Source organism: Narcine bancroftii, chromosome 11 (genome assembly GCF_036971445.1).
Source record: "Narcine bancroftii isolate sNarBan1 chromosome 11, sNarBan1.hap1, whole genome shotgun sequence".
Lineage (NCBI taxonomy): Eukaryota > Metazoa > Chordata > Chondrichthyes > Torpediniformes > Narcinidae > Narcine > Narcine bancroftii.
Genome location: NC_091479.1, coordinates 77,929,358 through 77,950,186, shown reverse-complemented (window position 1 = coordinate 77,950,186; position 20,829 = coordinate 77,929,358). Strand labels below are relative to the sequence as shown.

General features: G+C 39.5%; 2 protein-coding genes across 20 annotated transcripts in view; one reads left to right on the top strand and one right to left on the bottom strand.

Moving 5' to 3' along the window:
• The window catches only part of LOC138745955 (protein Wnt-5b-like), a 110,765-nt gene extending 104,546 nt beyond the window's left edge, over positions 1-6,219 (bottom strand). For both annotated transcript variants that reach the window (XR_011346617.1, XM_069903565.1), the window contains exon 1: positions 5,133-6,219. Coding sequence is in view for 1 of the 2 variants with exons in the window: in XM_069903565.1 (XP_069759666.1) it covers positions 5,133-5,138 (6 nt within the window). In the remaining variant the exon portion in view is untranslated. The remainder of the gene's footprint in view (positions 1-5,132) is intronic.
• Positions 1-20,829, top strand: part of LOC138745954 (F-box/LRR-repeat protein 14) — an 86,961-nt gene that overhangs the window by 55,801 nt on the left and 10,331 nt on the right. For 15 of the 18 annotated variants that reach the window (XR_011346615.1, XR_011346616.1, XM_069903553.1 and 12 more), the window contains one exon: positions 2,768-2,868. The gene's annotated coding sequence lies outside the window, so the exon portion shown is untranslated. Of the gene's footprint in view, positions 1-2,767; positions 2,869-7,725; positions 7,815-18,350; positions 20,511-20,829 lie in introns of those variants that run through there. The other 3 variants (XM_069903556.1, XM_069903554.1, XM_069903555.1) reach the window with 3 other exon arrangements.

Sequence of the window (20,829 nt, the reverse complement as noted above, 5' to 3'; positions counted from 1 at the left end):
ATAAAAGAAATACTGGCCAAATGTTTCATGTACAAGCAATTTAAATCTCCCAAGTCTGTAAACCTCCAGTGAGGGATGCAATGGAATGGTCATAGTTCACAATATCATAGAAAGATCAGTCAATTATTTTTGGAAGTTACAGCATTGTAATTTGATGCTGAGTAATTTATTTTGAAGCCAGTGTTGGATTAATATTTGTGTTACTATCTACCACATCTGCAAATGTCTGCAGATATGATTCTGGTGAAAAGGCAGAAATGCTGGAGGAACTCGTAGTGTACACAGGAGGTAAAAATATCGACATTTCAGGCCTGGCCCTTCTTCAAGCTGTGAGTAAAAAACAGGCAGGTGTCTGAATTAAAAGGCTGGAGTGAAGGAAAGAAAGAGGAGCATTGACAACAGACAAAGGGTGATAATTGGACCTGGATAGGAGGACAGGTGAGAATTGATCAGGGAGGGGGAGGCTTTATGAGTCTAGAGCTGGGAGAAAGGAAACAAAGGGAAAAGGAAAGAGAGCTAGAGGAAAGGAGAAATACGGATGGGGTGCTAATGGAAACAGGAGAAGTCAATGTTAATGCCATTCAGCTGGAGGATGCCCAGACAGAACATGAGATGTTCCTCCAATCTGTGGGTGGTCCCATTCTGGCAATACATGAGACCATGGACAGACATGTCAACATGGGAATGGAGTGAAGAATTGAAATGGGAGGCACTGGGAGATCCCTGTTATTGCTGCAGACAGAGCCAAGATGCTCAACAAAGCGATCTCCTCGTCTGCGTCCAGATTCTCCAATGTAGAGGAGACTGCAACTGGAGCACCAGATGACTCCTGCTGATTCACAAATATTGCTTTACTTAGAAAGACTGGGGCCTCAAATGGTGGCAAGGGTGGTGGGGGGGGGGGGGGAGGAGGAGTGGGCACAAGTATAGAGCACAAGAGGGAGGGAGGAGAGGGCACAAGTATAGTGCTTTCTGTGGTCACAGAAAGATGCTGAGGGGAAATTGGTGGGAAGAGACAAGTGGATGAGCGAGTCACAGAGAGAGCGATCCCTGTGGAAGGCAGAGAGGGAAGGAGAGGGTAAGATGTTCATATATGGTCAGGATAGATTTTAGGTTTGTTGTTATCTTCCATGAAATCGATTTTGATAGTGATTTGTTTACAGTCAGCTGTTCTTTACTATGTACAAGGCTCCACGTCTCCCAGGTTACCGGTGTAAATCATAGCTGAGACTCATTCAAAAGTCCAGCCCAGTAAAACGGACTTGAGAGCAGGTGCCAGGTCTTGCACTTCTAGCTGAGAAAGGGAATGCATACAACTGAATGGTAAAGTTGACATCGACTAATTGAAACAAGATATGTGAGTTCTGGGGGGAAAAAAAAATGGGGATTACCTGGGGAGAACACCATTCGGAAAAAGGATGAAACTTTGAATCTCTCTGATCCCTGCGCCAAGCGAACGAGCCATTATTAATCTGAGATGCAGTTCGCTTCTTAAGATTGGTCTTCATTGCTTGGGAGTTAAACTTTGCTTTAGAAGGACTGGAAATGTAACGTCGTCTTCGCTACTAAATACCGCGCAGATGCATCGGGGTGGAAAATAGTTTTCCCCAAAATTCCAACCCAGCCTGGACAGGGCTGCAGTTACAGAGTTCTGCCAGCGAGAGGCAACGTTTGCTACAGGTTACATGTGGCATAGGTGTCCTTTTCAATTCCAATCACGCGAACTCCAAACTCTGCGGATGAGGAGATGGGTCATGTCAAAAACTTGAATTCGGTTGGTTTTCTGGAGTATTTTCCTTCCTCAATGGTTTGATATTTACAATGGTTATTTACTCATTAAATAACGCCGAGGTTTCTTTAAGCACAAAGTACAGAGTTATCATTTGGACTGACTTGGAGCACTGAGTCGGGCCATTGTCTCGAAAACTTTGCCTCCAGGTCCATCTCCGTTCGTAACTAACTTTATCCGCGGGACCTTCCATTCTTTGCTTTCCTCGAGAATTGTTCGTTCAACCATTGCTCACAACAGCAAGTTCACATGAACCCCCGGCCTCGTCGCGTTTGACTGTTGGTGCCTCGACTTCATGGCCTCACATTTTACCCTTCCCCACAAATAGAAGCATCGTTTTCGAACCTCTCATTAAAGGACTGTGAATGTAAAGGCCTGATTTAGATCAGGCCCCAACCTTTCTGTTGAAGATAGCCACAAATTTCAGCAAATGCTGAAAATCTCACAGAGAAAAAGTTGGGAACACTGGAGTAACTGTCGAAATAGAAAGAGTGTTAACAAAGATCGTTTTAAAACTTGTTTTCTCATTTTCCCAGTTCTGACGAAGGGTCTTCATTAATGACCTAAGCACTATTTTCCATTTTATTCCACACATTTAACCTTGCTTCATATTTGTGTTATTACCTTTGTAAATCCTGTTTGTAACCTCTGCTTGTGTCCATCCGTTTCACAATTCGGTAACCAGGTTTTGCACAATTCTTACATAGTTTAGCCTAAGTTTTCTTTCAATTATAACCCTCTAAAACTATCATTTGTTTTTAATTGCCCTTATTACTCTGCATTGGTTTTAATGTGATAGACTCTGAGGCCCCCTTCTCATTTACACTCTAAATGGGATCCCCCCCCCCAAAAACGGCCATACTTTGAAAATCCCTTTCTAACTTTAAAACCAAGTTCTACATTGTTGAAGACTTCTTAGCCATCACTTTGACGATTTTATTTTTTAAAAAGTGTTTTTGATTCCGATTATAATCACAGAGCCGCCTCAGCACGAATGCTTTCCACCTTGAATCGTTTGGGACAGCCATCCTTATTTTCGCTCTTGTTGCCGGCATCCCATTTGATCTGGTCTCCTATTGGTAAGTGGAAACTTCCCAATGTCTCTTCCAAATCTGGGTAAATTGCATCTATAACATCACCCTGGTCGACCCATTCTGTAACCTTCGTTCGTTAAACAAGGCTTCCTTTTTTTGATATCCATGTTTCATTGTTAAATATCTTCCACATTTCCCTTTAATAACTTGTGCTAATTTGACTGGTTTATAATTCCCCTCAATTTAACCACTGCTCATTTATTTTTACACCATTGGAATTTATGACTTGAACGACTTGTTTTAACCCCTTTTACCCAGTTTGTCTGCTTACAAAATAGGCCCTTAAATCGTGGATAATAGTTCCAAGACCTTCTATGATGTGTGGCAGGAAAATTTCCAACAGATGAGACGTTGGAGATGGGTGCTGATCTCTTCGGCAAATAAAACATTCAAGTGGGGCAAATTTTAAAAATAGATCCAGTAAGATTAGTTTAGCAGATGTTTTTAATTGTAGCACACTGTGGGAGACAAATGCCGCATCTCTGCCCCTTTCAGAAATCCCTTAATTTGTGCTCACCTCACTCCCGGTCTGCAACAAGAGTGACGCATTGGGAGAGGGAAGTGCTTTCTTGGCCAGGGAAATGGAGCCGCTATCCGGCTGAACGCAGATCTGGTTTTGATCAGCAATACCAGACAACATCACCCCTTGAATGACTTCATCTGAACCATTTAAAATACCTCCACGCTTCACCTATCTCGGGCTAGGGTCGAACCGCAAGTCGGGAAATGCATTTTGCCGTCCTTAAAAAAGAAATTAAAATGATTTATAATGTTCACTTTAATGGCTGATAGAATATTACATGAAAACATGACTTCGACAGTAAACGGAGGATTCCAGCAATCTCTGATATTTGATGACTGTCCAAGCGACCACGAATATCTGATCACCTCCGCTTTCACTTCGCGCACAGTCAGCGCGGCTTGAACGTGTTTGATGACAAAGGTTCCATTGGACCGCTGAGATCCATCTTTCCCGAAGAGGCCGGGAGCTGCCCCTTCTCTGTGACTCCGCGACATTTTGAGAGCACGACTCCAAAGCTGTGTTTTTTTTTTGTTTGTTTAAATTTCTTCAGAGCATTTTAATCAGAGGGAAAATGTGCTGGAACCACCGTCTGGACCCGGCGCATTGCACGGATAGTCCCATTCGTACCCTCCCCCCAAACAAGGAAACAGCCGCTATAAATGAGATAGGGGAGGTCATTTAACCCACCCTGGCTTCCCCCTCCCCCTAACACACACACACACACACACACAGAGGGATCAATTTCATGGAATGGTCTCCCGGCCTTTGTAGCCGGCAGAGATCGCTTGTCGAGTTTTTTTTAATCCAAACGTGTTGTATTTTTAATGTTCTCAAGCCTTCCAGCCAACATAATAACCAAGAGGCACCTCGGCCTTCGCAAACCAACGGCTGCGACATTGCAGCTGGAAGGCACATGTGCGCCAGGTCAGTTTCCGAGAAGAAGCTGGCTTCTCCATTTAAAATCTTTCCCTCTTAATATTTGGGCTTTCTCGTCGATTTTGAGGCAAGCTGCGACGACTCTCCTCCTGGATCCAAATCCCCTCCCGGATTGACTGACAGAGGCAAACGTTATGCCAGAGATTATGTGCTTCGCAGCGAAATTCAAACCAGGCAAAAGCTAATAGAAACATGACTTGTAAAAGTGTATTCGCGGACGAATCAAGTGTTTTAAGCAAACATGAAATATCTGCACGAATGCCTGGAAAGCAAGATGAGAACTGGTTTTTCGAGGCAAACCACGTTTTGTGATTTAGACGAGGAAAGAGTTTGAAATGGTGCAGGAGAACTGAATTCCACCAAATCTGGTGATTGCTTTATCGAGGTTCTCTTCTGCTTCAAGAGATTAGTTTGCATGAAGCATCTCTCCAATACTTTCTGAAGATGTGAAGACAATTGAAATAAAGAATAATGAGCTGGCAAATTATTTGGGGGGAAATTGTAAAACTAAATGCAGGAAATGGTGATGCGCTGGCTGCCTGGGACAGAGGAAGACCAATTGGGTTGAGGGAGAAAGGCATCTGATCAATGCCCTCTTTCAACTCTGCAAACACACAACGCCAACATAGTAAAATAAACATCAGTGTAGCAGGAAAACAAACACTACGTCCATTCTGTAACATTCTTCTGTCAAGTGTAAGCAACTTGTTGCAATACTATGCCAACGTTCATTCCTTCGTGTTTGAACCTTCATTAAAAGCCACAGACCAGATGGGACATGGGCACTCACCTGCATTTTCAGCTCCGAGTTGCTGGTAAATTTCCGGGCTCTTGGGAGGCCAATCAGATTCTCTCCTGAGAAAGCGGTGTATTGGCTACCACAAAACTCTTCGGATGAAGGTGCCCAAGGAGCCACCAACCAAGCAGTTGGTTCTCAGGACTTCAGAGCAGCGAGAGGACTGGGGCTGACTTGTGGGAGCATGTTGCACCTGTTATTGAAACTCATTCAGGTTTAGAGCCATAACCTCAATGAAAATTGAGGGGATTGGCCCACGGCCAATCTCTGTCCCGTCCTACGGGGAACTTTTTTTTCTTTCAAATTTATCTCTTTCCTTCCTCGAGTCCCTTGATCCCACTTTTGCCTTACAACATTAACTTTTGCTTTTTCGAACTTTGAATCTTGTATTTTAATGTTGCTTTTGGCCGCACACTATATCCGAGGAGCAGCGCTAATCTCTTCAAACGGAGTGTCACTGCATCAGTTCTGCGCAGAGCGAGTATTTCAGTCTGTCCGTCTTGTCTGTCAGTGCCCGAGTCGGTTGCACCGCGGTTCAGCCATTTCACGAGCGGCTGTCGCAGGAATTGTAGAAGAAAATGTGGAATTTGGCTCAAACTCACAAGGAGTCCCAAATGCCTCCTCTCTTTGCTTCTGGCTTTGTATTTTTTTAAGCCACCTTTTCCACCGAGAGTAAACCGATTCAATCCCTAGTTCCAATACACAGAATTCCGATCATTCGGGTCTCTTCTCGAATTCCGTTTCCACTAATTGGTTCTGTTGGGTAAACTCAGTTCGACAAAGTAACATCCAGCACTAAGAGTTGACCGTCACTTTCAGCCGAGTCCAGGACTAACTCTAAAATGTACTTCTAGTCGAAGATGGAAACTTCTGCAAAGTTTCGTAGAAGTTTGCAGCAACTTTTTTTAAAAAACATATTTTAATCCCCTCCTTATCTAATCGGCGCGATTTCTCCCTCTTTCCTTTGGATCAGTGGAAGTTCGAGTGGTTTCTGTTCGATCTTTGTGCAGAAGACATTGTCTTCTCCTTCGCCCCCTGGGTGACGAGCTCCGGTGACTGGAGGTCAAGCTGTTGCAGTGGGGCAGACTCGATTCACAAGACGCTGCTCGCTGACTCCAACTCAACAGACCAGCGCTGCTACCTGATCCAGAGGGTCGCACATGCGCACTCAACCTTCCCGCCGCCCTGCGCACAGCCCAGGGCCAGGTTAGCGCCTTAAAGCGAGATGCCCCGGATCTCAAATGGAAACGGACCAATTCACAGTCAAACAGATGTCTCATTGGTGTCAAAACTTAATTCAAATCTTGCGGGGAGGGGAAACGTGGACTGGCACGTTTTATTCCGATAAAAGTTGGAAAAGGGGCAAAGGGTCAAGGTGGTGGTGGCGCTATTTTAACATTGGCAACAAACTCTTCGAAGATGGACAAGAAAGAGAAAAAGAATGGGGAATGAAACAAATTGGATTCTTTTTCTTTGGCTTGGCTTCGCGGACGAAGATTTATGGAGGGGGTAAAAGATTTATGGAGGATACTTTAAAGACATTACACATCCTCCAACCATGTACGATCGTCGACACAACCACGTTTCCCAAAGTATCCAGACAACCCCCCCAATCAGCCGAGTTTTACCCTCCGTTCCGGACCCCTTTTAATCCACTGCTTTGATAACGTTGGTTGAAATCTTTATCCGAGGTTTCCACTTACCCCGTGGGGAGCATTTGCGGGACAATTTTTAACAAAATAAAAACCACCGTAATTCCTTCCTGACGGATCAAACTCGGATTTGCCACGATGTTTGTTTTTTTTTAATGAACCATCTTGTGACAAGTTTAAGTCTCCCTTGAACGCTCTTTGAAGGATTGTGAATTTATAAGCGAACAGATACACATTTTAAGGAATATCCGGTAGGAACCAATATGTCAATGCATTATTCTGCAAAATACTTGTCGACACTCTCATACATCTGACACACATGTACTATATATATTCACACATGTCCAACACAAATATGAAATGCACTTTGCAAATGCATTCTATTTAGCTGTATAAACTCACATCTACAAATGCAATGTTGAAACATGATTATTGATTACGTCGAAATGGACATGGATGTCCACATATTGATATATCAGATAAATGGACCAAACTCCACTGGCGTGCCACATATCAAAAGGTAGTTTCCAAAATATGTCGTGCTTTGGGAGATTCTCGGACTCCAAGCAAGTCATGTCTTTTCATCTACATATAATCCACATGGCATGTTGAAGTAAACAGATACATTCATTGAATACCGGTCCCAACACCATTATTGGATCTTTTCGAGGAGATTGAACTTCCTGTTTACAGTTCAAGAAAAACATGCCTCAGCACCGCACTGGGAAACACATTTGATACACGTACTGTACCTTGGGGAATCAATTCATCTTTATTAACTCACTAAATCTATTATTGGAATTTCTTTTCAAAGACAGCTCCGACTCTTGCATTTATGTCAATCGTTGAATAATGAATAACCTTTGAATTAATAATAGTTGCAGATGATAACGCAATTTTAATTTTAAAAATCATATTTGTTTTAATTCCTCCAGTTACATCTCGGAGAAGAGATCATTGTTGAAGATTTTCTCCAAATAAATTTAAAACCCATGACCTCCGACAAACTGCGTTAAACACTACTTTTCATTTCTGTTAAATGAACGATTCCCAAATGATACATAGCAAGTTAAACATGCTACAATCATTGGTTTAAACCGATTTGCTCATCCCTGAACCGCAGAAGGCAAACAAGTAAAAGCGCACTTAGTGCCCAAGAATCAGCGTGATTCTCAATACATTCTTGTCTCTGCAGCAAGTTCAGGTTGGGATTTCATTGATGTCGAAAGGAAATCTCGAAAGGAGATGGGTCACACATCATGCGCCTCGGAGGGATTTTGTTTTGTGGATCAAAGCAGGAACAAAGCTGTTTGTTTTCCTGCCGCAGTTTGTTAGATTGAAACAATGGTGAAATGCCAGCAGCTGTGTTCTGTGTTTTTACCATGTAATGAAAATTAAGAAACAGGTGGACGTGGAATGATATAAACACGATGCTGGAGAAACTCAGCAGGTCAAACAGTGAGCCCTTCGTTGGTTCTGTATCTTTACCTTTGCTACATAAAGGACACTGTTTGACCTGCTGAGTTTCTCCAGCATCGTGTTTTGACTTCAACCTCAGTGTCTGCAGACTTTAGTGTTTGACTTCTGGACATGGAATGATGTTCCAAGGCAATGATTACATCCTGTAATTTGCAGTATTTTCAAAAAGGGGAAAGGATGAGTTTGGAAAGGATGGGGATAACAAGGTTATTATTTTAATAAGCTAGACATCTCAATTTGGAGTATATTTCACAAAATAAAGCATTGTTTTTCGAGGAAAACTGAGATACCAACTGGTAACAAATTCGTGCATTCGCGGTATGGAGCTCTTTCTTCCTATCCACCTGCAGTCCTTTGATTCCAACTACTTTGCTAATAACGTGAAACACCCAGTGCAGACTCGCCCTCAAAGGCTGGTTCAATACGAGAGTTTATTATCATCAAGGTCCCACTCAGTACTGAGGGCAACTCGAGCAAATTAAGAGTTTTATACAGCACGCCTTTCCTCGCACCAGTTCCTAAACAGAGCGATTCAATGCTGTGAAATACGGCGCTGTAGTCATTCAGAAGGATGGAACCTGAATATTTAGATCAAGTTTCAGGAAACAAAAAGATGCCCAAGGTCTGCGTTATTACTGCTGAAGTAAAAGCTGCAAAAGGGCTTCAGAGATCAAGCATGAGCAAGGGTTTCTTCTGTTCTCACAGATGTCATCTGCAAACATGCAGTATATCCTTTCACGATTTGTGTCCAAATAAGTCGACCCAAGTTAACACGCGTGTGAGGATAAATCAAAGCCAAAGTGAGGTGGAATATTGTTCCCATAACTTCATAGGACTCTTCCGAAACTCCAGTGGAAACAAGTCATCTTCGACCTCGAGACACGAGCCAAGAAACAAAGGCATCCATGGCCACAAAGATGAGGCTCTCTCTGGATTATTGGTGCATCTTATTTGGTCGCCACCCTCCCTCTGATTGTTTATCCTGGGGCTCCAGTGGAATTATTCTGGGCCCCTTCCTTCTCCCTGCTGAAGAATCCCTCGGGATGAGGATCGGCACGACTCCACGTCCTAAGGATGGCGCTGTCTTATATGAACCAGATGACACAGATAGAGTGGGAGAAAATGTAAAGGCAGATACACTTGGACTTCAGACGGCCCCTGATTTTTTTTTCTTCTGTTTCCGCGTGTAAAGTTCTGTTGTCTGAAGGCTCATTAACTTCAAAGCAGCTGTGAGTGGGGAAGAGATTCCCGAATCCCGATACCAACCATGAACGGATCTCATTGTTTGCAACCCGGGCTCTTGCTCGGTTGACTCTCGCTAACTTCCCGACGGGCTCGAACGGAGGGAGGGTGGCCGGTCCCTGCCCAGAGTGCTCGGTTTGTGTGGAGGTGACCAGATCGATGGCCCTGTTACTCTTTTCAAAGTCTCACTCCTGTACATTCGCATTATTTTATGATTTTGTTACTCGCGGGCTGGCAAGTCGCATCAATTCAGAAAACACATCCAATTTGGTGCAAACTGATTCCTGTAATCAAACAGTAGAGGTTTGTTTAGGGTGGACTTGAACTGGTTCAATTTCTAAATATTAACCGCTTCATTCTCGAGAATAACTTTCCATCGGAACTTTTATTTTAAAAATCACCTAAAACAATAGCACTTAGACTTTCCGCACGGGCCCTTGCAGAGCATTCGGGCATCAGTTCGCAGTTAGTCACTGCGAGCTACGTTCCGCTCCCCCCACGCACCCACCCCACCCCAATCATACAGTCACGGAGCAAGAAGGGCGAACGAAATCGCCTCACCAGTGAAACGATGTACATTTTCATTCCCCCCCCCCCCTCCCCCACAAAAGCCTTGTCATATCGATCAGCTTTAACGTGGTAACGAGAATACCCCGTAAGCACTGGCAATAACAGCTCAGGGAATTTATCTGACCACGAATCAAAATAGCTCAGTGACAATCTTTTTGTAGATTTATCATTCAAAATAAGGTATACAATCAAAAATAAAGTGCAAACATACATAATATTTCAGTGAGATTCAAAACTTTTTATTTTAAGTTAGACACTGATCTAGAAAGGTGCCAATTTTGAGAATGTGGATTCGGAATAGTTCGCACGTCCAAGTGTGCGCCTTCTTACTGATTCCACCCGGAGGTACCAGAATAATCGCCTCTTCAATGATATGTTCTCAAAGTCACTGAACGACGTGCTTGAGTATATTGTTAAGTGACTGGGGGATCAGTTTCCCACCTGACTGATGTTTAAATTCATCCAGAGAGCAATTGCACAACAAAAGATTGAAATGATGTTTTAAATGGTCGAGTTCTTGGTATCTCGAAATAATTAGTGATAATTATTAATTTTCAAGAGCCAGCATTAATTTCACTGAACGCTCAAAGCGGGATTGCCTTTGTTATTAGAACAGCGAGACCTTTACTGAGCCTTTGGCCCTAACGGATGAAACTTCATTACAGGACATTGGGACACCCAGCTATTTCCGTCATGTTCTTGAAATGAGAAGTCAAGGGAATGTAAATCTTTGTAATTGGTCAGATGAATTATAGTAATATTGTTAATAATCGAGGGATTATTAATAAAGATTTATGAAATGTTAATAGAACATTTAAAAAAACCTTGAGTGAATCAAAAATTCTGTTCCAGCCATTGAGCTTCTCATTAGCCGGAACCAGATGGTACACAGCCTCAGCATTTTATTCTGCCCATGGCTGAGTTTTGAAGCCTGGTTCCTGTCCTTTTCCAACATTTGTTCGATGTTTCCTCCCCTACCTTCAGGTCTGAGCCAAGCTTTCATTTCGACTTTCCCTTTGGCTTTTTTGCTGTTCCAGTTCCCAATAGTCTCTAACCAGTGGTTCTCAACAGCTTTTCTTAGGATGCCATAGGCGCTCTGTGATTAGTGAGGTAGTTTGTGAACGGAAAAAAAGGCAAAGAGCCTCTGTGCCAAACCATCCAAATCGTAACTGATATTTTTATCCAGTTCTGCACCATGTCCCCTCCCCCACCGCCCCCAACCCGTGGGTACAACTGATGTGGCACTATAGAACACATTTAAAACCTTTGTCAACATGCCCTCTCCACACATGGCATTAACAAATTATATTTCTTCTTGCATATCTTCTTGTGTAAACTCGTTCTTCCTATCCACCTGCAGTCCTTTGATCCATTTCATTAAAACCACCTTTCTGATTCCCCACATTTTAAAGCTTTCTGTAATAGATGTAATGTCTCCAAACTTTTCTACCAACACCAAGCACCTGAAGCTTTTGACCACCATTTATTGTTCATCCTTAATCATCTTCGTAAGTCACAGTATAGCACCTTCTGGAATTGCCGCGGTCCATGTGATGAAGATACAATCCTTTCCCATTGCTACGATGTAAGGTCAGAGCTATGGTATGTGACTTGGAATGGAACTTAAATTTTCCCATACATGATCTGTCAGTGTTCTTCTCAGCTCTAATGCTTGTAAGTTTGGAAAATGATGTCAAAGTAAGTTTGCTATGTTGTTGTCAAAGTATACTCAGCACTCCAGCTATGGTGTGCCAGTGGTGAAGGAAAGTGGAAGGTGTAGGAGGTCTCCCCTCTCTCTCTGCTTGAAAAACCACATGACCTTCTTAGAACAGCAAACTGCATCCAGACAGATTGCAGCCCCGGACCCAAACTTCTGAGTCTGTCCATCTGTTGCTTTCAAAACAATAATCCATTACTCCACAGTATGTCCAATTAACACCTACTTGTGAAGTCTCTATAGGCATTCTTCAAAGTTTTTGCAAAGGAACTAAACCCCACCATCTATCTCCTCCAAAAACATATCTACACACAATATAAAAAATGATATAAATCATCACAGTATCTTTACCTTTGCTACATAAAGGTCATTGTTTGACCTGCCGAGCTTCTCCAGCATTGTGTGTTTTTACTTCAACCACCAGGTCTACAGAATTTTGTGATTTACCTTTTTAGCCTCTAACCTCTACGTTAGTGGCTAATCCAGTTAAGTTTCTAGAGTTTAAGTTTCCATTTAATGTCAGTATCGAACCTCATGATATCAATAGTGGAGAAATTCAACAGTAATGTTGTTGAGTGTGTAGAAAGGTGATTAGACTTATGTAAGAAATGGTCATTGACTGGTTTTTGTTTTCCAGCCAAGCAGCAGTTAGACACAGCCATGAAGGGAAGCACATCTACACTTATCACAATTGTCATTTCACTTACTCTATGGTGAACCATTGCTCATTTGAATCAATACAACTGTAATGTCAATGAAACACACAAACACAAATTTTGGTTAAATACATTTAATTAAAGCCCAAGTAAATGACTTTAACAGCAAGTAAATATATGTAGTGTCTGCGCAAAAGTTTAAACACCCACAATGGTCAAATAAAGTCTGATATCTCACAAGCTAAATATCTGAATCGAGGCAAGGAGGAGGAGATTAATTTGCTATTATTTCTTAAATGGAAAGCAAACTATAACTTAAATTTAATTGAATGTACATAAGTAAATACAAATGGAGACATCTTATTTTTCACTTTGCTTCACTTCACTGAAGAGAGCGACTCTGCCTTGCTGACGTCAAGTTGACACATTTATACACATCAGCCCAAAGGAGTCAAGTGAAAAATTGTGCAAACAGAACAAATACATTTTCAAATTTGTAATAAAAGTTAATGCTGTGTAATGAAACCAAAAGAACTTGTTTTTGTTACAGTAGAGCTATCTCAAAAATTGTTGTCATTTTGGTTTAAGTTATTTTTCAGTAGCAAATATGTCAATTGTGCATTTTTATGATCGCATTCAGTGCCCAGGGGATATCCCTAATCCAAAGTGTATCTCCAAAAACTACTGTTGCTTTTTCATCAACACCTTTGCTCCAAGCTCACACATTGAGAGCGCATTTTAGCATTTGGCAAAATGTGGCATTCCACTCCAGCAGTAAACCCCTGTAGGTCTCATGAGAAAAGATGTGAGCAAGAATCCAAGCACAGATGATCAGTTCTATTTAATTTTTATTTATACTAAGACAGAGAAAAGATGTATTGAGACTCTGGAGACCTAGAATTGAACATGAATGTGTCAGATTTAGGAGTTGTTATCTTTTGACTAAGCAATGAGCATTTAGAAATTGATCTGTTTGGAAAGAGATTAAAAATGCAACCACAAAGGTGAAATGTCAAAGTGAATCCAAGGAAGTTCTGAATACACTAAGATTTGAATGGATTGTCCTAAATATATTAACTAAATCGATAAGATTAGTACACAAGGTCATCCAAGTCTGTGATCTCTTGGTACAGGATGCAAGTTATCCTACACCACTCGAGCAACATCACAAGGATAACCTGCAGGCACCATGGGCAGGAGAATTACATACATCCGTGGCATATGACATGGTTGGCATGTGAATGAGAGAAATAATGGAAGGTTCATTGATTTGCTTTGTAAAATGTTTTTTTTATCTCCTTCAGATAGTATGGAAATAGTCCAATCAATTCTTTGTACTAAGTATTTACAATTAATCTCATGAAACACAGAAAACATCTTTAGTGTGAGAATTTCCAAAACTGCACTTTAGCTGGATGTAACCAAAAGTCATACTACATTGTGATGTTTATACTGCACGCAAAACACCCCTTCCGCAAGTTGTTGTAATACATGAATATAGTGTCCCTTCAGGTACATGACCACAATCCTTGTGTTATGATAAAATAGCTGTGATTAGCTATAGACTAAGTGCCCTTCCGACTGAGCCTCTCCTTCTTGCTGACTCTCATCTTTGTATGCCACAGTGTGAGGCTCCCAAACATTAAGTCTACGTGGATTGATAAATCCAAGACATCAATTTAGAGGTTGTGATAAGTCATTGAAAAATAACAACACGATTGAGTATCCCACTGCTATTTTTACATCAGTAACTGAACAGAAATAAACAATTTAAGTGCGAGCATACATTTTCACAAAATAATCTACCTCATGGATGCTAGAATTTTCTCTCTCTTTATTCTGCCTCCATGATAAGTGGGCAAGTGTGGTTGGGAATTGCAAGCTTCATATAAGAAACATGAGGAACATAACAGATGACTCAGGAGGCAGCAAATTTGGATTTCTTTTCATATTATGATCCATTTCAAATTGTGGAACACAAAAACTCCGTATGCTGGAATCTTAAGCAAACAAGGAGCTGCTAGAGGAACTTAGTCAGTCAGGCAGTATCCATAGGTAGAAATGGTCAGTATATGCTTTGGGCTGAAATCATTTATTGAAACTAATGTAAAAAGGGGTGATATAATGTATTTGAAGAATTGATAGGGAATAGGGTGGGAGAGGTGGAGAGACAGGTAGAGAGATCACTGGGGAGCAGGGATGCTACAGAATAAAGTAGGAACTAGGTAAAGATGGAAACACTGGAAACAGGTAGAAGCAAAAAAAAAATGTCAAAAATGATGCTCACACCATTAGGCTAAAGTGTCTGAGGTGGAATATAATGTGTTGCTCCTCAAGTTTATGTTTGGCCTCACCCTTGCCAAGGACAGACATGTCAAGTTGACTCAATTTGTCCATTAATGTTTAAAATTTATCCCCAAGGTAACATCAGGAAGCTCCAACGTTTAGTGTCTCTCAGAGAAGGTCTGAATAAAGCCTTTACATTAAAGTCCAAAAATGGAAATCTTCAAATGGACAGTCGAATCAACAAACTTATGAATTGAACATTATAAAGAATCTGGATAGGAAACATTTTTTTGATACAATCAACAAGACACTTAGAATAATGAGGATAAAATTTTACTATGGAATATACTTAAAATCAATTATTTAGGGATTAAGATGACTTTGTTGTCAGTTTAGATCATTTAATTAGGTCTAATGAGATGGGATTGCTTTTCCTATTTCTCCATGCATGGAACACATCCCAGATCAGTTACCAATTGGTTCATTTCCAATACAAGATGATGAATTATTTGTTTATAAAACATTGACATTAACATTTCAACACAGTATAAAAGCAAGAATTTTTGCTTTTCAATCCTGGCAATGACATTCATTTATGCTAAGTAATGGGAAGAACAAAAAAAAGCACAAAGCAAGCTAACTATTCTACGTGAGCAGATTGAAAAAGAGGAAGGTTATACTTCAGCAATAGTTTGCAGCCAAAGAATCAAAGAGAAACCCCTTTTCATAAAGGCAAAGGAAGGCAGTACAATTTTTGTCAATGTGAATGTCAAAGAAGTTAATCTGTTAAGCATTCAAGATTTTTATGTAACGCACCAAAGACCATTTAACAAACACCTTACTTGAAAACAAAATGGTTTCTAATACACAGACAATGAACAGGCCAAAAGGAGATAAAATTGAACACGTTAACACATATAAGATTACACTATTCTTTCAACACACATTAAAATTGACTGTTTACATTATTTTGACACTAGAAACATTAAACAAGTTTTAAAAAGATAACCATCAAAACAATTTTGTTCAGTAGGAAATATTGAGCAGTTTTTTTTTAAAAAGTTTATTTTATTAATAAAATGAAGCTGTACTAGTCTTAAATGTAATGTTGTTTCTGTACATGGTTTAGTTCTGCACCACATTGTGACGTTGTACAAGTGCATTTATTAATAAGAATTCTATTCCATTATCTGTTTAAAGAACAATTCAGCTGCATGCTGTGAGGCCAAAAGAGTCGATTCAATTAATTTGTTTTTGGGATGGTAAACCATTTGACTGTAACATTAATTAATCTAACATCATTTAAAGTCGTTTCAGCTTTTGTTTGCTTTTCATTTTATTAAGGCTTTGTAGTTTTGATATAAGCAAGAAATACACAAAAAGTTGGATTTATAATTTAAGATTAGGATTTACCTGACGTGTAAAACTTAATTGAATGTTAACCTTGTATCTTGTCACATAACCTCATGCTAATGGATGTTATTAGGGTGGTACAATAATTACACTGGACCCCCACAATTCTTTCTATGTTAACATTTTTGCGTTGTTCAAGATTGGTAGGCTAAACAAAGTTTCATTTTCTGTGTAAGTTGCTGGATGGTACTATTATTTGTTCCCTCAATCCAACAATATTGTGGAAACAGAAGTCAGGAAAGACTGATTGCAGAGAGAAGATGAATGTATACAAATAGGTGATTAAAAAAATCTTAGAACATGCTTTTATAATATCTTTCATTATGTTCTCTTCTAGCAACATTCAACACATGATTAATAAAAACTATTCAGTCCCAAATGGTCTCTGCCAATGTTCATACTCCAAACAAGATGTTGCCATTATTCTCTCTCATATCTTACTCTTCTCTCCTTCACATACAAACCAGATCTGCCATTTAATGGAGCAAGGATCTCTGCAGCAGCCATTTCAGAGCCAGTGTTCTATATTCTCAATACTCTCTGTGAATTAGTTCTCAGCTCAAACACTAAGTAAAGCATTTCCTCACTTCATAACCAAGTGAAATAAATAGTAATTCTTAGAAATACTTTATAGAAACAATGTTGAGTTAAAATGCAAAAAAGACCTTTATTTTGGAGCATGCAGCCCTATTACACATTGCTGTTTATTCTTATGCCGAAGGCACTGAATCTTGCTGTGACTTACTTTCTCAGGGGCTGCAGCCCTTTGTACTGCGCCCATTTTACAATATGAATTGAGCAGATTAGTTGACCATGTAGGCCATTTGACGTGTACTCACTTAACTTCCCAGAAGTGCAATTTCCAGCAGGGTTCACTGGAGAACAGTCAGCAGTGGGAACATTGATGTAGGGATATCACTGTTAATTAAGATGCCTTAATGCCTTCCTGGCTACCTTAATACTGACTCAGAGTTGAACTTAAGACCTTCCTTCCTGCATTATTTGGCTAACATTAGATGTTTTCTCTTGGTGCCCTCAGTGGTAATATGCTAAGCCTCTGTTGGCAGTATTCTTTCAGACAGTAACGTAACTTATGTGGCAAGATTAGGAACAAAAATCTGCCAAGAATAATGGCCTCTGGTGGACTACATTCTAAGCAAGAAAATAAATTTGCTACTAAATATTAACAGATCATTTTATGAGGGGAAAGGAACTAACGTGACACGTTCATGACAATAAATCTGATTCTGATTATGTGAAAAATGATCAGCAGCTTTAAAACAATTACACGCATCTTGTTATTTTAAGCTTCCTGTTGCCAATGGTACCCTAATATCAACATGGGTTACACCAGAGGGGAATTTGCTGACATAAATAAGCCATCAATGCTTCAAATCAGCCTCACTTGCCTGTAATCTTTCCCAGCCCTATAACCATGGTCTCTGAATTCTAGTGGCTTAGTGCATAGCCAAAGGTTCCATTTTTAGCTGTCTAGGCCTTATGATCTGGAGGTCTCTCCCAAAGCTTCTCAGGTTCCCTTAGCTTCTCTAAATGCTCTTTAAAACCTATCTATTATAAAGGATTTAGCTATATTCTTGTAGTGTCTGTCTATGGCTTACTGTCAGTATTTATTAGATTATGCTGCATGAATGCAGTGCAGATTCAAAGAGGAAGGCAAGGTTGTGAACAGTAAGGGTGAATCTGAGAGCCAGCAAAAGGACAAGTGGTCAGTACTCAGGCAGAGTTTGCGGCTGACCAAACATAACAGTTTTGAGTTTATGAATTTTTAACTGGAGAAGGATTCTGCTCATGTAATTGATTTCAGACAAACATCTTGACAATGCAGAGGCAGTGGAGAGATCAAGAGAGGAGGTGTGATGATGTGCTTTGGAAAGGTGTTGTCAAAGTATTTTTGAAGTTTATTAATGTGATTTGGAATGATGTTGCCAAGGTGAAATGCCATAGGGGTGGAAGGATAGCACATCAAATGTAATTGAAGCCATTGCAAGAGATACTCCGTACATGTAAAAACATTTTCAAAGCAGTTTCTCCTGCTTTTGCCACCCCTCACCCTTTTGTTCGGATGCCTGCCAACATTCTTCCATATCTTGATGAAGGGATCAAGCCCAAAACATTGGTTCTGTATTTTTACCTTTGCTGTATAAAGGACACTGTTTGACCAACTGAGTTTCTCTAGCATTTTGTGTTACAGTGTCTACAGATTTTCATGATTTACTTCGACCACACAACCTGCTTTCTCCACTGGTGTCCTGCTGTGAACAAATGACTTGCTGCCTTCAAAAGCAATTTGTAATATGAGTACTGTGGTGAACAACTTCAGATTTGAAAGACACAATGTCAATCCAAGTTTCGCTATTTTAATTTAAAAACAATTGCCACATCAAGGGAAGTATAATGTAAAAATATCAAAAGAGAAACAAATGTTCATCAAGAAACAGAATAGAAACAAAATTAAAACCTCTGAGGCACAAATGGTGTGAATATAGATGATTAGAACAATGTTTTATATCATAATGAAGCATCAAGTGAAAGATTTATATTAACAAGACTACAAATTCTATTAATTTTAATGGAATCTTCCTTATAATGAGTTACCTTGCAGAAAATGCACCTGGATTTAAAATGTACACTTTGTCCTACATGTACTTTGGACACTGTGTATGATGGGAGAGGAAAAATCTATAAAACAGAAATAAGTGAGGAAGTTTAGTGTTTTTTCAAAATGTTGACATCTCCAAAATAAACAAAAGAATCCATAATTTCTTTCTCTCTATTTTTCACTTATTAGTCAAAAAAACTAATTCACTAGTTTTCACAAGTTCAATTTGCAGAATTGATTGATCTGGTATAAAAATTTAGGATTTTTAAGTGTAAGATATAGGGATGTAAATTTGAGTTTTTGCAATCTCTATGTTAAAAATGTTGCACTGGAAACTGAGGATTCACTTACTTTCCAGACCAAAATTATAAACTTGTCAAGTTTCTGGCAATTGTATCTCTTTCCAACAATTTATTTACAGGCAAATATTTATATTTTAAAATATTACAACATAATTTAATCAAAATGGATATAAACTAATGAAACTATACTTGTTAAATGACTTCCACCAAAATGCTTGATTTTTTTGGTGTTAAATTCATTATCAACTAATAAATGAACAAGCTCTCTTTATTATATGAATAAATGTTTTCTAAATGGAAGGAGAAAAGTATTACATTCCATTATGCATCTGGATTACACAGAAGGATTTAGGTTTGTGATTATACATAATTATTTTGCTTCAGTTTAAAATTTGATGCACATTCATATTAAAATTTGGTCCTTAACTATAACTCTACCTTAATATTTATATGAGACCCAATATTGAAATCAGTACTACATTTGTTTGAACAGTTCACAAAATAAAACACCGAGCTGTTTATTGACTAAACATTTACTTTGTTAAAAGAGAGAGTGGATTAAAGATGTTTTAAATTTACAGTTGAATATTTGATATATTATTTGATCACCTGTAAATGATTTAGAAAGACTATCAAATGCAAGGAAGAGTATGGTAATTTTAATGGTAGACATTTATTAATGTTCTGTACATGCAATTGCAAACTGCATTATGTTTGTTCAGGCAGAGCTTTTATGGGTATCTTAACCATTTTTGTGGTCACCAATAAAGAAATTCCACAGCAACATTAAAGAATGATCACTTTATATGTCTCATCTTGATTTTATTTTGTCCAAATATGTCAGTGGTAGAGACTACAATCAGTGTCTGAAGTGCAGAGATTACTGTGCCCTAACCACTTGGATCATTATGCATCATTATGGGTCTGTCTTTGCCCATATATGTTGACAAAGATAGGAAACAAAGCTTGAGATTGAGAGGTGGAGTTCACAGTGCCCTGACTCGTTCAATAAATTCTTTCTTCTCTATGCAATCTTAGATTCCTGCAGTGAATAATTATGGTGATGTATTTAGAAAAAAATGCACAAGATGGTTCTCAAAAAAACAAAAGTAAAATGAGGCAATTTGCAGGGCAGATTTTAGATGAACAATATTTGCGTGTGGTGTCTGGTCTAGAAAAATCCCACGCTGTATAATTACTGTTGTTACAGATGCACTCTTGACTGTATAGGAACATGACGACTACTTAAACATGTAATATCTATTTAAGTTAATTATTCTATAAAAGTATGGGACTGATGAAACCCTTTGTAAAGATAATGTGCACAAACTATTGGAAATTAAACTGTAAATGAAAAGCTGCATGTGGAAGGTCATTTATTAAAATGCAAAGTTAACAGCTGGATGAATGTACATCCAATTGCGATGAGGACCAATCTAAATTCTGGAATAACCTGGGGATTCCAGAAGACCTAGGAGATTCCCTGGCCCCCCACCCCCTCCCATTGACTGTTAAAATCTAAATGTAATGAAGACTTCAGTTCAAAACCTGGTTTGATAACTTTGTACAATAGCACAGCTGTTAGGCAACTGGACAAGCAACCCAGAGAACTAAATTGATGATCAAGAGTTGAGATTAAATCATACAATGGCCACTTGGACTTACATTCAGCCATTCTTGAAGCATATAGTGGCTCTAACAAATCTTTGCCAAAAAATATTTCACTTGAGCTCTATGTGCCAATTTTAAATTGA